The sequence below is a fragment of the Trematomus bernacchii genome, unplaced genomic scaffold (genome assembly GCF_902827165.1).
Source record: "Trematomus bernacchii unplaced genomic scaffold, fTreBer1.1, whole genome shotgun sequence".
NCBI classification, from domain to species: Eukaryota; Metazoa; Chordata; class Actinopteri; order Perciformes; family Nototheniidae; genus Trematomus; species Trematomus bernacchii.
In genome coordinates, this window is record NW_022987727.1 from 14,959,038 (window position 1) to 14,977,356 (window position 18,319).

The 18,319-nt window shown below is 39.6% G+C and overlaps 1 protein-coding gene across 1 annotated transcript in view; it reads left to right on the forward strand.

Moving 5' to 3' along the window:
* Positions 1–2,685: 2,685 nt before the first annotated feature.
* Positions 2,686–18,319, forward strand: part of ajap1 (adherens junctions associated protein 1) — a 52,417-nt gene continuing 36,783 nt past the window's right edge. The window contains exon 1 of the mRNA XM_034144627.1: positions 2,686–3,285. Within this exon, the coding sequence (XP_034000518.1) occupies positions 3,257–3,285 (29 nt within the window). The 5' untranslated portion in view covers positions 2,686–3,256. The remainder of the gene's footprint in view (positions 3,286–18,319) is intronic.

Below are 18,319 nucleotides of genomic sequence, written 5' to 3' on the forward strand. Positions count from 1 at the left end.
TGCAAAAAGCTTCCAGCATGAGAGTTTAATGCTGTATTCATGTTGTAGGGGACATATAGCAGATGTAAGACCCCCACTACACTCTAAAGTACCTTTTACTACAGGTTTCAGTTGGTTAATATTACAACAAAACAGAGTTAACATCAGTTTAAGGAGTTACTGCTACAATGGAAGCTCAGTGTGATGCGATGGAACCTGGCGTCTGACACTTCCTGTATTCCGACATCCGTAGACATCCATCTATATATGTATGAACTATACAGTATTTTCTCTGCCCATGGCAAATGCTATGTTAACAAAATGTGTCAGGGCAGGATGTTTTTGGATAGGGGGTTACTAGAATGGCTGTAAAGTAAAGATCTTTGATGCATCTTCCAGGCTGCAGGCAAAATGTAAAACTCCAAACATTTTCAAATATGTTACAGTCAGTTTTTCAGAAAAGAATTCCACTATTCTGTCCACCACTGAAATATGAGAACATCTATGGATAACCATGACAATTTGTATACAAGTTAATGTTTTCCAGAAGAAGAATCCTAATGACCTTGGCAGGCGAGACTCTGAGGCTCAGACTCTTCAACTAGGGAAACAGAGTTACCTAACTCTTTGTAAATACCTATCCCAAACTAAAAGATAATGCACTTTTCTGTACCAATCCTTTCTTGAAACAGTTACTTTTAACTCTCAAAATAATTGACACATGAGGACAAATTGAATTGATATGATCCTAGTAACATATTTTGAACAAAAACAAGGCAATATTCAACAAATGTACTAATTAAAATGCACTATATATGATGTTTCATGTGACTTGAATCACATAATAACTGGGTGCCATCTAATACTAAACTGAGATAGCCAAAGAACACATATGTAACCTTTGGACACTACAGCAAATGTTGGATATGTTGGGTCGTACCAGTGGAAATAAATCCTTCGCAGCCACCACTGAATTAAATTTTACAAATAATCTAATACTAATAATGTTTGTGTAATATTATCTTTATCTGTAACCGTGCAGATAACAGATTTAAAAACAATGAAAAAAGAAACAAATGTGATACATCATTCAAAGGTTGATTTATAATTTGAATGCCAAGGTTATTACTAACGCTTCAATAAAATGGGTACAGCCCTAGTTAAAGATCATTTTCTGCTGGTCTGAGGAAGTTAGTGAAGGGTTGTCAGATCCTGCCTGCTCCATTTCAGCACTACGGACAGATAACACCAGACACCGGGACCCTCTACTCTTCAACAGCGCTATCCATGGTCCTGAAACCACAGACGAGCACTAGACATGTAACTCTGCCAATCATTTTGTTGTTTTTGCTACAATTCTACAGATACATGAACACAACACAACCCAACATGTACGTGCATGATGAATATGTAAATATTAAAAAACACAAGATGACCCAATATTTCAGCTCATAAACAGATGAAATAACAGCGAAAACAGCCAGTCCTCAACTAGAACACATCCTGCCGCAAGTCTAAATCATACCCTGTACATTATTAGTCAGCACTTTGCACACACCCACACAGGCTATTATAATTAAAAGTAACCAACACAATAGTCCAGGCATACCATAGAAAGTGACTAGGACAGCTTAATGTTGGTTATGTAATAGGGACATGTCAAATTGCATTGCAGCTGTCAGAACGGGCATACAGGTGACCACTATGCGATTGTTTGACTTATTTAAAGTAAATGCTTTGGGAAGAAAAGGTACAATCAGGATTTATTTCATAGAATGATTCAATCAGATTCCAAAGTTTGGCCACGCCCCCTGGCCCAACTGTTTCTGCAGTATAGGAAATAAATGGTCTGAAAGTAATACACAGCAGCAATTTTCACGGGGATTGGCAATTTTTCGGGTAATAAAACCTTATGCCATAGGTTTCAACTTTACAAAAACATCCACTCCAACTGTGCGGCTTTCATTTATCTTGGTTCAGTTACTTTAATTGACCCCTGCTTTGCACATTTCCTGCTACTCCTTAAGGTGGCAACACACTGTAAATGCCTTTTATGCTTGTTTGTTTGTCACCCGTTGCTTGCGAGTACTAGTATTTGCAATTATATTAGAATTAAGCTGTTTTTGTTCAAGTGTTCAAGACATTTTCTACTTAACTGAGGTTAAGTGAATTCAAATGTGACCTTATGGGAGAGCACAGATCATGGCCAAATTGTCAGGAGAAGCCTCGAAATGTCTAAAACAAAAAGGTTACATCATATATTATTACACAAAGGCACTGAATACCAGCTGAGGTACTTTTTCAGATTTATTTCCAGCATTTCTTATGCAAATTTCACTCGTAAGGCCATCGACCAATATATCTCCATACTGTACCGGCAGCTCTGCACCTTGTCATGCCTAATCTGACACTCATGAGTGAGACCCTCCACCCCATGGGACGTGAGGCACTCGCGCACATGACATATCTGGCTTTAAAATGACGTCACGGCAGCGTGCAGCTCAACGGGCAGGTCGTTCGTCAGTCTGAAGAGAAGAGGAGCAGCAGGAGACGGAGCAGCCTCCTCTCCTCTCCCTTGACAAACTGTCATTCCCCCTCTCTCGAACTCCTCGGAAACTACTCTCAACCTCCAGGATTCTTCTTCGGCGTTTATCCTCGTCCTTTTTTCAGTTGCACCTAATTCTTCTTTTTCATTATTTTTTTTACTTTGTCTACACGCTGAACACCCCCCTCCATTGATGTGAATAGATAATGAGGACCCCCTACCAGCGGTGACTTGTCGTCTCCTTCAAAAAGCGAGCATCCTCATCTTCCGCCCCCTATTTTTTTTGGATGTTTTCAACAATGTAGGAGAAGCTGTCATTTCAGCAACGAGGATGCCAACTACATGCCTTGTTTTTCTTCTCCACACCTTACATCTTTACATTCAACTAGGGGATATGAAAGATTTTCGTGAAGGCAAAGTTTGAGGGTACCTCTGTCGGTTTCCCGCTCACCTGACCGCGTGAACCCCTCGCTGTCTATCGCCAACAGAACAATTGACGAGCAACTTAAAAGACTTATTGTTCTGCCGATGTGAGTGGGATTTGGCAGCGTTATTGGAGGAATTTCATGTGCGCAACGTTGAAGGATATGGCTTAAAATAATGGTTGCGTTACTGACAGCCGGAGTACGGTCCGTCACTTGAGTGTTTTATCAGCTATTGTCGACTTTGGAGGAAACCCATCTAAATGGGAGGATACCTGGAAGACTGAGTCGGATACGGCAATCGAGAAAAATGTGGATAAAACGGAGTCTTGGGCGCAGGTAAGAAATTAACGTTATTAGTAATTACAGTGCAATTTTGGGAAAACGAAATCTGTGCACGGGGTTTTGTGATGTTTCACATTTGAAGCCAGTGTTCGACAACATGTTGTCTCAGTTTTTAATCTACGCCACTGCAAGTTATAAGAGTCTGCTGGAAATGGTTATATCATAAGGTCCGTACAAAACATGCAAACGGAGGTTCTCTTGCACTAAAGTTATTTAGATACACCGATTTGTTTCCGTTGTGTTGTTGACACTAAATAATTATAAGGCGACGGCTGAATGTGCATATGTTTTATGATGTTTAAAAGCAAGAATATGATCTAAAACTTCACGTCCTCCACGCTAGGGGTCGCCAACAGTACGGCGCAAGCGACACACATACACTCACAGACAAACGCGGACGCGCTCAAAAACACACGTGTACTCACGCACGCGCATTCACAGCCAGCCTCAAGGTAAGGTCTGGCAGCTCCTCCTCACTTGTGAGAACAAACACATGCACGCTCTCTCCCAGGAACGCGCAATTAATGAGGTAATTAGCAGTTGAAAAGATGCATTAATTTTGGGGAGGCAGTAGCTCTGTCTGTAGGAACTTGGCTTGGGGTTTAGGTTCTATAAAACCAATACTGCTGAGGTGCCCCTGAGCATGGCACTGAACCCCACACTGCTTTCCGGGCAGATGAATATAATAGTTACTAATTGTAGGATATTAAAATGCATTATCTTTTTTTATTGTTAATGTCTTTGCTGTTAACAATTAAAAAATTAAACATATTTCTGATACATTTTGGCTTTTGAAGTCTTATAAATATGGAAGTTGTCAGTTTAAGTATTGTGCTTAAGGATGGAGATATAAGCTTTACAAAACATTTAATCACAATTTGCTACCTGTTTCATTTCATTTCAAACCTTTATTTATCCAGGTGTATCCCATTGAGATCATTGATCTCTTTTTCAAGGGAGACCTGCTCAAGTAGGTTCCACATGAAACATAAAAACATAAACAGAACAACAAAAAGGACATCATACAACAAAAAGGACATCAAGTACCTGTATACTTCTCTTCCTGTTATAAACCATTACAAGCCATAGGACGTAATAAAAACTTTGTTTTTTATGATAAATTAATAAATATCCCTAAACTGAAGCAGTATTGAGACCAGTTAACTGACTCAGTTAGGGGCGTCTGCTAACAAAAGCTAAAAATGGTCTCCTTCATTTGCCGTAAAATAGCTTCAGAGGTAATGACACACTGTGAAATGAGTCCTAACCTGCAAGAGGTGGGATTGCCTTGCCAGCTGCTGGATCTCATTCCCACCGGTGGCTCCTAATTCCTGCCCATTTTCAGCCGTTTTGTTTATTATGCATGACACACACTGTACGTCTTAGGGCTGACCTCGCAGGCTAATGGCAATAGACGGCGTAGACGGAGCAGTTGCATAAGATGATGAAATGAAATGCATTTATGTTCCATATCTCCAGACGGAATCGGTCCGAGGCACAGAGACAGCAATTTCCAGTCTCAGAAATGTCCCTGTCGCTCGCTGTCATGATGTGGAATGTCAAAATGGGATGTGGGGTGAACAGGAACTGCTATTGTGGACTTCTTGTAGTAATTCCCAATGCTCCAGATTATTGTTTGTCCTTACAGGCTAAAAGCTTGTATTGTGTGTGATTGTCATTTATTATTATTATTATAGTGATGGCATATTTGTTTCTTAAGTTTGGGATAAAGCCTTGCTTCCCAGTTGTGTTGAACATTATTAGGTTCTTTTTTTTTGTATATATATGTGCAGTGAGCATGTGCACAGAACGCTTCTGTACCTGTTGGAACAGACAGAGAACAAACCACCTACAGAAGCTCGAGCTGTGGGCGTTCAGTAAATGTAACAGCTCTGACTTTAGCAAACCCAGAGAGAGGAAAGGATGGATGGATGGATAGATTCCAAGATAGATTAAAACCAAACATTTTAGATGGCTACTGTAGTTACTTTTTATGTAATGTGGTCTCATGAAGACAACTTAAATACATCGGTTTGTTGTAATATCGTCGTTTATTGACTTGAGTGTGATGGCATCATGATGGTAGGCTATGTAATTCACACTAATAACTGCAAACAAATTGTAGTTAAGTTTTAGATTTTGATAATGACGTTTTTTCTCTAATGTAGGGCCGTGGATCACAGTTAAGTGTTAATTTTATTTTTCATACATTTGCCATAACATATTATATAGATATTAAATATATTTCATAGGTTGTGGACTATTAATGACATTACATATATTAACTTAATTATGTTGCTCAAATAAGTTCAAATAATACATGTATAGATACAATTGTCTATGCCATAACTTCCCATTATTTTAAGTGTATGTCTTATTTAAATGTAGTTAAAGCAACAGAAATAAGGTGCAAATCTGGAAGTTTGTAAATCTGGAATTAATGAGTATATTGCACTTTTGCTTTATTAATTACATGAATCAATATTGAACATCTGGATTGATTAGTTTTACTGCTATTGACTGAATCATGTGTTTTTTGTGCACTAGAAATACGTTTGTAACGATGAAGCACAGTTGCTTGTTGAACACTTTTGGAGCATCAGACACTAAGTACAAATCTAGAGTCAGTACTAACATTGGCAAGGTGCTTTATCCCAATTAAACACACACCACTGACACTTTGGCAACTGCAAGAGGTTTGTTCAGTGGCTTGAATAGTGTGCTTAGTTGAATTCTCCCTATAGCATTAACTAACAAAGCACACCACTATTACTCAGGAGGCTAATGGGAAGACAAAAGTGGCAGTAGGAAGATTCATTACACCAACATGTCTTGTTAAATACAAGCCACTTAAACGTGTGACTTTCCAGTCATAGCAATAGGTTTGTCAAGTTTCATGTATATCTGAAATTAGATCCATTTAGTTCCTTAACATTCCCAAACGAAGTGTATCTCCCAGGCTCAGCATCTCGGGGCTCAATCTTTCATGAATGCCACACAATTTTAAGTTTTCCATGGAGAGCTCTCGTACTGCTGAGGCACGGGAGATGCTAAATATTAGCAGTGGAGACACCATGCCTTTAACCCTTGGATGCACGAGTGACTGGACCCTAATAATATTTAGTATTATATTTTGGTTCACACTAGAAATATTTTATATTTAATCTTTCACTATTTATAATTTTAGATTTCTTTTACATTTTGAAAAAAACCGTTTTGAACATAATTGATGCAAAGATCTCCGCTATTCTGAGACCCTCACAGTATTCCAGTCCCTTTTCAAAACTCATCTCTTCTCCTCTTGTCTATTCATAGCCCCCCCCCCCATCAATCCATGCCGGTTGATCAAGTTTGATAGTCTTATACCCCCCACCCTAAACTTCCCTTATATTGTAAAGCGATTTTGAGTCCTTGAAAAGCCCTATACAAATATAATGTATTATTATTATTGTTACTATTATACTGACAGGTATCAGATCTTGCTGTGTAAAATAATCTTCCTGAGAGGTGTCACTTGTGATGTCGTCTGTGTGGTCTACAGTGAATGTGTTCCTGACAGCAACAGGTGATAAGAATCAAAGGTTCCCATAGGATTCCATAGAAAATGCGTGCGGGTCATTTTTGACCCACTTCTGGAAGCTTGGGGTCGTAATACAAAAACTACAATTTCTTAAAATGTAAATTTAAAATTTGAGTGGCGTGATATCCAAAACATGTTTTTTGAAGAATAGCTGGAATATGAAATGATAACATTTTTTAATTACAAAGATACTTCAAGAAAACCACCTCACCGGGTCAAAAAAGACCCACTTATGCATCTAAGGGTTAAGGAGGGCTTCATTTGCCAGTTTTCCCTTGCTTACGAAGACAGGATTGTTAAGTACAAGTGACTTCTCCTGAACAGGTCTAGTTTTCATGGCCTGAATAAATTATTGCAATTAATGGAGATAGGGTAACGGAGATATGTCAAGTCATTGGAGGTATGGTTCAAAAGGAAAGAAGATGTTGAAATGATGTCAGAATGTACGTGTATTGATGCCTGCAGATTATTATGTGATTAGTATTCCGTCTTATCCGTGCCAAAAAGAAAGTATTTATTTTGGAGTAATAGCCTAACTCTAATGAATGTCTCTGCCTTAATGAAGCAGGGTACCTACCTGATATATTACACTCTACACTCTGAGGTGTTTTCTCCTTGCTCTTGCACAACATCATCAGTCTAGAACGGCTCAGGGTGCATGACCAGCAGTCGGCTACGGAGAACTCCAGGGTTTAACGTGGCAATACTGTGGAAGGGTCCATGAGATATTCACATGTTTCTGTGATTTAGGAGCCATCTTAATAGCCTCGATGAGAGTTATTAACTGGGCCTCTCTGGAGCGTGATTAACCTAATTTGCAGTGAAATAGGCTTTGTTGCTTCTCTGAGATCCTATCCTCTGGAGATGTGTGTGTCTGTGTGAGTGTGCGTGCATGTGGTAAACACCCTGTGCTCAGCAGTCTGTTAAATCCAGGAGGAACAGAACAGGTTGTCCCTGTGAAATAGTGTAAAAAACAGAGCAGACAAAGACGCCGGTTCATTTGAGCCATATCTGAAATACAGACGAGAGATAAAGACAAGTGAAAATGAGAGAAACTTGGACCGGGGTGAACCATAAATGTCTCGTGGTTGACTGGCATAGCAATTAGTAGAGACGAGACATAGGCAGAATTGGACCATTACTGCCATTGTAAAGTTAATTTCCCTCCATGGCATATAACTGCATAGTAAATGCTGAAAATTAAAGCACTGGAGTTCCACTCATATAGCTTTTTGAAAACTAATAACACTAAAATACTAGAATTAATGGGCTGTTGGTCAAAGTTGTTTTACGAATACTAGATAACAAGGATTCAATTACTTTTGGACCCTGTGAAACAGGATTTTAACCTTCATTTGACAGTAAATCCCTCCATTAAAAAACTAATTGTTGTACAGAAGTTGGCTTACAGATTTGAGAAGAGATGGTTGTTAGTTATATTATACATATCTGTTTTTTTGAATGCACATATTTTATTCCATTCTATTTTAATGTAAATACTGCTATATTTTATTTTACTATATGTTTTATTATTTTGTAATGTTATTATAGTTTTCTTAAAATAGTTCTCTATCTATGTTTTATCAACCTACAGTAGAGACTGGACAATGGTGGCAAAACATATTTTATCCCACACAAGAAAGGCCATCTTACTTCTATCTTGTTTCAAAGCCACCAGACTACTTTGAAAAAAAGTAATTATATATTTCAGAACAAGGGAGTTGCTGGTCTACCGCTGCCCCCAGTTTTTTGTCAATGGAGTCTGGTGGCTGTGGTGGAGCATAGATAGATATAATGACTTCACTTCAGACCTCAAATCAAGTTCCCATGAAAACGCCATCCCCCTCAGTCTGATTGGGTTTAATGACCATCCTGTCCAGTTTGGGCTACACAAGAAACAGTGTGTGTTCCCATTGCACTGAAACACATCCATCCCACAGAGTGAAGGAACTAACGGCACACAGCTCAAACTTGATTCATGTAGTGGGCTTTTGCCGGATCAATACTGCCTCTACAAAGGATCAGATTTATCCATCATGGCCCTTCCCACTAACTGGCCTTCTCCAGGCTCGGGGGGCGCCTCTCAGCGGGCCACTTCCAACTAAAATTCTTCAGAGATGAACACAAGAAAGCCCCCCCACACTTTTTTCCTGTTGCCATTCAGTGGTAATTGACGTGTGTTGAGCAATAGGCCGGAATACACATTTCCACAGAGAGGGTGTGAGTTGATTGGGGCATTGTCCTGCATTTCTGGTCACTTATTTTTCTCCCCATTCCCATGCTCTTTACAGCCCTGCTTATCTTTCTGTGCATGTGGGTCATGCACACTGTAGTGGAGGATATTGTGCAGTGGGAGTAATTAATGGGATGATGCAATGCCCTTGGCTGTTGCATCTTAGACCCCCTAGAACCACACACAAATACACACTCCACCCACCCCACTGACAGCAGGGGCCTGAGGCGTTATGTATTCGGTTTGTCCGTCCGTCCATCTGTCCTGCAGCACCTCCGTCTGTCTGTCCCGGACTTGTGATGTTTCAGGAACGCAATTAGGACACTTATTTACATTTGGCATACACATCCAATTAGCCTCAGGGATGATCTAATTAAAATGTGGTGGTCAGAGGTCACTGTTACCTTAAAAAGTGATTTTGTTCAGAACACAGATATGCAACAATTGTTCCTACACTAATACCTAGCTGCTCCCTCAGCTAAGCCATACTGATATTAAACAACAAGCCAAAAGTCTGGGATTCATATGCTAAATATGACTATTTTAAACACATTTCTGGACATTTTTGTGTTTACACGAAGTGATGAGGTCTGGTGGAAGAAAGATAATGCAGCACACCAGCATTCTCCAAAATAAAGGTCAAAACTGAAGATTGTTTATCTATTAGGATTACTCTCAGCATCCGTCAGGTAGTTTGTTAAAAAGAGTATACTGGATAAAAGCATATTTCCTAAGAAATGCTACACATGTTACATATGAATAACTAAAGCACTCTAAACCCTTACATATTCTCTGTGTGTGTGTGTGTGTGTGTGTGTGTGTGTGTGTGTGTGTGTGTGTGTGTGTGTGTGTGTGTGTGTGTGTGTGTGTGTGTGTGTGTGTGTGTGTGTGTGTGTGTGTGCGTTAGGGCTGTGCGATTATGGCAAAAATCATAATCACGATTATTTTGGTCAATAATTGATATCACGATTATTAAATACGATTATTCATGGCTTTGAAAACATCCATTTATTGAACTTTTAAATACAAATAATAATTTGCACAGTATCTTTTTAACTGTTGATTTCCCTGAGCGTATAATTCAACTGAAAAACCAATACAAAAATAAATTAAATAAATGATACATTTAAAGAAATAATATCAAAATAATAAATACCAATAAACAAGATCAACAAATATTTTGGAGCGCACTTCAACAAGCTACTAAACATATATAAATATGATAAATACAAACACATTTGATCAAATATGTTGCAGTGCACTGTCACAACCTAGCAAAGCAAAAATAATCGTTTTTTTTCGATTATGTTGTTTTCGTAATTGTGGCAGGCCAAAATCGTAATTGCGATTAAAATACGATTAATTGCACAGCCCTAGTGTGCGTGCGTGCGTGCTGGGTTGTGTTTGCTCTGTCACTTAGTCTGAGAGCTTGAGCACACAGCCCTCCTCAGCTCCAACAGAGGCAGTTCAACAGGCTGCAAATAGAGACTCAGAGGTATCACGGTTCAAACGTATAGGGGACGGAGGATAATCCCCTTTATATGTATAACGTCTAATGCAAATACTTCCATAACTACAGTGAAAATACAATCTACAGCTAGGGGAAATACTGGTTTGATCAGCGAATATGAAGCACATACATTTGCCCAAAAAATGTCCAAAAGCCTTACATTCCAACATTCCAATAAGACTTATGATCTGGGCGGTTGTGGCTCAGGGAGAAAATTGGCATCTAAGCAGAGGGTGAGTTTTCTCAACCTCCAACATGTCAACATTTCCTTGGGCAATATACTTAACCCCAAATCCACGGTATTGAATTTTAAGTAAGTATGCATGTCATGACAATCTATGTTCGATCTAAGGAGACCCGAATAACGATCTCACAGTTGAATATTGGCAGTGGTGGGAAACTCAGTTATGAAATACAGGATCATTCCATTCATGATATATGGGGGTGCTGAACGTCTGATTATTGACGCATAGTTTCTCCCAATAAATCATGATAAAGCCTTATATTACGGTATAAATATTTGGCAATTATAAGTACTGTTAATTCAAGTCATGTTGTTTTAATCAGTCTCTTTAGTGTGGATTAATTAAATAACTTCTAGACTAAGTTGCACTAGTCCGATTTGTGTAGCATTTAAATGTTTTATGTAATCTGTAATGATTAACCCCTTACAACAAAAACAAAAAAACACAACGTTTATCATCGGCACCTAAACCACCAGAATCTGCCAGCCCTGTGATCTCCCCTCAGAAATAAAAAGGCTGTTGGAGCCTCATCCCCTGAAAAGTGCTCGGCATAATGAGAGAAGAGATGAGTGGAGAAAAGTGCCAAGCAGAGGAAAGAATGAGCAGAAGTGGATTCAAATAACAATAGAGCGTTTTTGCTAATGGTCCATTCTGAGCTTCTGCCACAATATGATACTGTCTGTGAGCATTACAGTGGATAAGCAAGGTGCTGATGTCCCTAGAGAAGACCAAATGCTTTGCATGTGTACTGTGTGAGGATGTTATTTAACTGTCACTCTTTCCTTATAACACATTACCCTATTACACACATTAAGGCCTGCAGACAATCGTTATGAATTAGGCTTTGTGCTTTCCTTTTGTGAAGAATTTCTTTTCCATCGAGACAATATGTTAACCACTGCTTCAACAATGTGTGCTAAAGTTTGCCTTCAGTGTCATAACATGTTCTATTGTCTCCAGGACTGTGGTCCAGGTGCCAGTTAAAATGAGCTTTAAATGGAATAACGGCAGAAGCCATGTAGGCTCATAATAACTCATAAATATCCAATATGCAGCCCCATTCATCATGCTGCAGAGAATTCCTTTCAGCATGTTGTATACCTTCTGACATTTTCAATTTGCTTCATCATTAACAGTTTATTGGACTGGAATGGCAGCCCTGCAATATATTTTCATTTGAATAACACATTTCTCGGAGAAGTTCGGCCTTTTTAATGGTTTTATATTTTCCTAAATGACAGTTAGGTGTTTCTCTCAAACTGCACGCATGATTACACTTTCTGTTGTGTGGATTTACTGTAGATTTCCTTGTGCAAGTCAAGAGGATTCCTGTCAGTTTAGGCTTTACCTCTCAAGAGACACTTAGATGACATTGTGCTGAGGCTCTGTTCTTCCTGTCAGGTCTAACTGATCAATGCATTACTGTGTGGCAGGGTAATAAAGCATCAGTAAATACCTCGGCCCACTATGAATAACAATGACTTGTTGAGTTGTGACATTTATTTGATCCATGCACTTTCTTTAGCGTGGGACAATCATGAGCGGTGTCCTCATAATCCCAGATGTTATAATGACAGTATGAGAGCATATTATCTTTCCATCGCAGTTGTTTTATGTTTTATAATGATGTGAAAAGACAATCTCTGAAGTGCCGTTCAGCTTACTGCAGAAAAAAAGCTTTGGCCGACAATCCTTTTTGATGTAGTGTTTGACCTATGAAAGGTCAAGTTCACAGGAAGCTTTAATGTTTGCATCAAATGTTGAGACAATCCACCCAATGGTTGCCCAGACACCTCAGTTCAGACCAAAGTCAGACTGATCCAACCAGCAAGTGTCAAATATTTTGGCCAATTACAATTATGGATTTTTTTTATTCTGAACTTCCAATTCCTACTATTGCCGATTCTTCTGTTAAAATGTATATCTTATCATATGTCCTTAATAAATCATTGAGTATGAAATACTATACATTTTTTCTAAAACTGGACCAAGTTACCAGACTTTCTTTCACTCTCACTCAAACCAATCTCAAAATGAAAAGGTTTCCAGACAAATAAAATACAACGGAAAAAGATTTGTAGTATATCCCACTTTTAAATAACGTGGTTAACTTCCCCAAAAGAAAAAAGGGCAACATGTCTGATAACAACACATAATAAAACTCTTTCTTGGTATTACCGGTGCCGCAAAGTCACTCCCTATTGACAACAATGCAAACCCTTCGAAATATCACTATGATCAGCGGACAACTGTCTTACAACGGTTTCGATAATCTATAGATCAATCCAACAAACTGTTGTGTGGCCATAAAGCCTTTGTTTTTGAAATATCAGAGCCACACATTCAGATGCATTAATCAGGCCTGTCACAAACACTGTAGGTCTTGGCAGTCCCTGGGTAAATAGATAATAGGGATGCCAGAAACTGACCATGACCAAAATCGAAGATCGGACAGCCCTGGCGAATATTAATCGATTAATCGCCACCCCCCCTCCCCCTCCCCCCCTCCCGGGAGGAGGAAAAAAAAAACACTGACAAATGGTATTCCGTTGTTTTCTTTTACTGGAACGTGTACATGGTACAAAAGGGCTCTTCAGGTAGAACAGTATTAATAATAGCATCATTGAAATAAATTAAATAAATAGCCTACTTTATGTGTATGTATGTATGGGTGTAGGCGAGAGCGCAGCCGGTTAAGGATTAGTCCTGCCGCCGAAAAAACCCTTTCCGAGGGCACAGAGCACTGCGGAGCCCCTCAGCTAAATTAACCGCACTCTTCATCTCCCATTCACTATCGATATAATGGCAGGTTATGGTAAGATAGGATTTAGTTGTAAGTGCCGTCCACCCGTCGGTGGTTATCGACACCTTTGAGACAGTTGATAAGAGTACGGCCCGGGACCCTGTAATCTGGTTCCACGCTTGCCATAAACTCAAGGAAACCGCCTCCTTCCACGACGGAGGGGGCGGGGCGGGGTCGGTGTGTACCAGGCTGCAGCAGCAGTCTGCACTCTGCGCTGCTGGCTTCCTCCAAGTTTACAGTAAAACAAACTGGTGGTGTGATCAATGGTCATTTACAATTATTAATACTATTACTATTATTAGCATTAGTCTATATTTTGGTTGAAACCAAACCAGGAAAAAAAAAGAAAAACATAAATATTAATAAAAAAATATATTAATAAAATCGATTTTTAAAAATAATATTCGATTATGGAGACTGTAACGAATAATCGAATAATCGAATAATCGCTGGCATCCCTAATAGATAACATGATGAAAGGTTTTGAAATGTGCAAATAGCTTGTAAAAAACAAAACAACTTCAACACACATGTTGTTTCTTAGCTATAAATAATCCATCAACCTTTTGAAGTTAGATTTTTTTTTAATAATGCAGGCAATGTTTTGTTCTTGCTTGTTGTCCCCAGTGAGTGTGCACAACAATGTAACAGGAGAAGGAACACCTGAGAGGAAGGGCTATTAAGTGGAGCAGCATGGTCAGGGATTGTGTGTGTGTGTGTGTGTGTGTGTGTGTGTGTGTGTGTGTGTGTGTGTGTGTGTGTGTGTGTGTGTGTGTGTGTGTGTGTGTGTGTGTGGTGTGTGTGTGTGTGTGTGTGTGTGTGTGTGTGTGTGTGTGTGTGTGTGTGTGTGTGTGTGTGTGTGTGTGTGTGTGTGTGTGTGTGTGTGTGTGTGTGTCGCTTTTAGAAATTGAAGCTCCCACATACTTGCCCCCCTTGAGAGTTTTGGTCTGTGTAAGCACTTCACAACATAACAGTCTCGCCTTTGCTGTAAAATCTCTGTGTCCCTTAAGTCCCCAGCTCCATTGTCTTCAACACCACACTTACAACAGATAAACCAATTTATTTATTAAAATTGGAATATATTATGAATACATTTATTCCCCCCTCTGATGCAGCAAAAATAATTCTGTGCCAGTGAAGTGCATTTATAGTTTGCATACTATTTATAAAAGATCATTTTAAAGTTGTGTTGCTGATGCCTGTTCAATTCCACAGATTTGTCTCACTCTTTTTAGGAAGTGCTAAAGTTTGTAACAGTCCTTGACATTCAGACTCATAACATTGGATATTATGATTCGTGTTAACCTTGTTTAACTGCAAAATGTTTACGTTGTAGTGTTTTGGCTTTGAAGGCTGCACTATCAGTACGATCTACAAGATAGCAAGTATCATAGTTGCATTGTAAACATGGCATGCTACACAATGAGTGTAAACACACAGGTTACCCATGACATTCATACCGCACCCACCTCATGGATGGTATTTAAAGGTTGGGGTAACATTTGGGACAAGGCCTGCACACAATTCCCGTGAACCAACTTGTGCAATAAGCTCAAGCTAAACAGTCACTCGCCTTATAGTGGTCTATTAACCTTGTTTTACTCCTGGTCGTTTACTTTTAAATTACACATCAGGCCAGGGAAATCTCTTATACATTCTGCGCCCGGCTATCAAAACAAGATTTGATTATGCTTGATTATTTAATAATTTTAATTTTAGATGTACCCAGAAAAAACAAACAATAATGACCTAAATGCAGGCTTTATTTCAACCGCTGCTAAAAGTTTGATAGAAATGTATTTTCAACACGTTTAACTACTTTTTTTGCCGTGTTGACCAGGAAGTACCTGACCATGTGCTGGACTCTTGCCCTATGATTGTGTTCAATCCGCACCCTTACATCCCCTACAGACACAAGGATTCTTGCTCTCACACTTTGTATGAATGAGGTTGTCACTGCTCAGGTTCACAGCCATGTAGTGAGGGAGGAGGGCGATTAAAGTGACACACTCACCGGGAGCAACATCGGTGTCCACCCAGCTGATCTGCTCCAACCAATGGGCTTTTAGGTCTTTGCTATGATAGTTAACGACTGACAGACATGGCCAAAAACAAGCATTTCATCACATTTTTCGGAACAATTGAAACCTTTTTAACTCGGAGCGGTCTGAGCGACTGTGAAAGGATGCTGGGCGCTGCGCCTTTTCTGTAGGCGGCCCCCTCCGACGGCATGCACTCTGTTATCATTGGAATTAATTGTAAAAGTCGCTGGTTTAGAAAAGGGCTCTATGAGGACACGACCCTAACATGGCACCATTTGTGATCCTGGGTACAACTCAGTACTTGTGATTCCTGCTCAGAATCTGTCTGTTACTCCTTTAGAACTCTGTCTCAAACTGTCTCGGACAGCAGCAACTTTTTTCGTCTGCAGCAAGTAACTACAAACCTTTGTACCTCTTTTTTTAACATATGTAAAACATCAGCAATAACCTTAGTGTGATGATAGTGTGCAGCCTCTCCGCTTGTACTGCTTCTCTTTTACAAAGAGAGCAGTAATAAGTTCAGTTGTGTAGAGCTTCCCTACTTGAAGCTGTCTCAGCTCGACAGTACATCTCTGATGACCTCCTCTTGAAAACACAGATTATTCTGGGTCAGCCTCTCTTAAAGCTACATGCTGGAATTAATGGAATTGGGAAGGGCAGAGAAGGACTGTTATCGTGCCCTCTTTTCTCAATATGCTGCAGAGAAAAAAAACTCGCTAATCCCAGAGGGGTCGGAGTAATTTGTGAATGTGAATTAATGTTTGCTATACGACAGCAGGGCAATTACCAGTATATAAGTGTTTCTAATAAGTGAGTGATGCAATTAGTTACAGTGAGTCAGCGTTGTTGTTTTTTAGAGGTCAGAGTATTCTTTAGGGAGATTAAGGGGCATTTTAAGCTCTTTAAGGCTTCATGCACTTGTGATTTTATAGTGATAGTAATATGGCTATAAAGAACCCTCCTCTATTGTTGAAAGCTCAGATCTGTTATCATACTGTGACAGTGCATGATGTTATTTGTGTACATTCATTAGTCTTAGCTGACCAAGCAGTGATCTGTGGAGCAGAAGATGGATGTGTTCCCTGGACAGCGACAAGGAGCACTTACTGTACACATGGAGAGTTTTGTCAGGTACTATTTTCTGGGCTTGGCAATAATGTCATGTTTGGTTATTTAAGCTAGAATACAATGTTGTAGTGACATACGTAACTCAAATCTTAAATTGATTTTAAAATGTTGGTGGAATAACACTTTGATGATAGAATCTTAATGTAATTTACTTTAACTTTCACTTTGGATGTTTGTCGGTTTGCTTGTCAAAAGAATTACAAAAAAATAATTGCCAATTTTCATATGCCAAAAATTACTTATTTGTATCATTCAAATGTCACTGTCCACATGGCAGGATACGGCATTCGGCCTTGGCGGAGTTCTTCCGACTAAATAAATTGTAATGGTTTTGGTTAAATATGTTTAAAAAATTGCATAAAGCATCCAAATGATTACTGTATAGAAAGTTGGGGTAAAATCAGAACTTACAAAAGTAAGGCGACCTAACTCAAAATCCCATTGACATGTCTAATACTTCAGATAACTAAATGTGCTTGAACAACACAGTATGTTATTCAATTTGTTGAATAAGTCGAGAAAGGAATGGTATAGTTTGGCCAGAAGAATTATGTTTTTGGGTTGTATGCCCATATGTCCGTCTCGTTATCGTGTTTTTTTCACAAATATTACTCTTAAAGAAAGTCTGATAAAATACATGGGAGAAATGTTGCTATATACCATTTATAAGTAGGGATGCTCCGATCGATCGGTCACCGATTGAGATCTGCCGATACTCACTCTCTACCGATCGATCGGTGCTCTCTAAACATGCTGATCGCGAGGGCCGATCGCATGACGTAAAATACATGACGCTTTTCTCTGTACGCGGCAAAACAAGCTCACCAAAATGGCTTCACCGGTCTGGCATTATTTTAAGGTGTCCGAAAAAGACAGTAAAATAGCGGTATGCAATGTGTGTGAAGCAGAAATCCTGCAGCTCCACCCGCTGTGACGGACCGGTGAGCGGAGCGAAACACACAAGAGTTAGACCTAACACACTTAGCTATTTTATCTACCTCTGGAACAAGCTAAACTAGTTATAAATATGTTTATTCTTCACTGTCGGGTCACTCATTACTGGATCAGCGAGCTGCATGAGACGATACTGACGGGCTGTCAGGAGAGGGAGAGAGGGGGGGAGAGAGGGAGAGAGAGGGGGAGAGAGAGGGGGAGAGAGGGGGGGAGAGAGGGAGAGAGAGGGGGAGAGAGAGAGGGGGAGGAGAGGGGGGAGAGAGAGAGGGAGAGAGAGGAAAAGAGAGCGCTTCCGCTCATTTCTCCCGTGTTATTATCCAAAGTGAATGTAAACTTGAATAATATACATCATTTGAATGTAATAATTAAGTTGATTGTTGTTTGTGGAAGCTCCAGTGAATGAGCCCCATTAACTGAGTTTTAAACATCACTTTAAATGGAAGATTTAAAGTGATGTTTAAATCTTCCATTTAGGCCCCGCCCACTCGATCGGATCGGCGATCGGTATCGGCCGATACTGATTCCGGCGATCG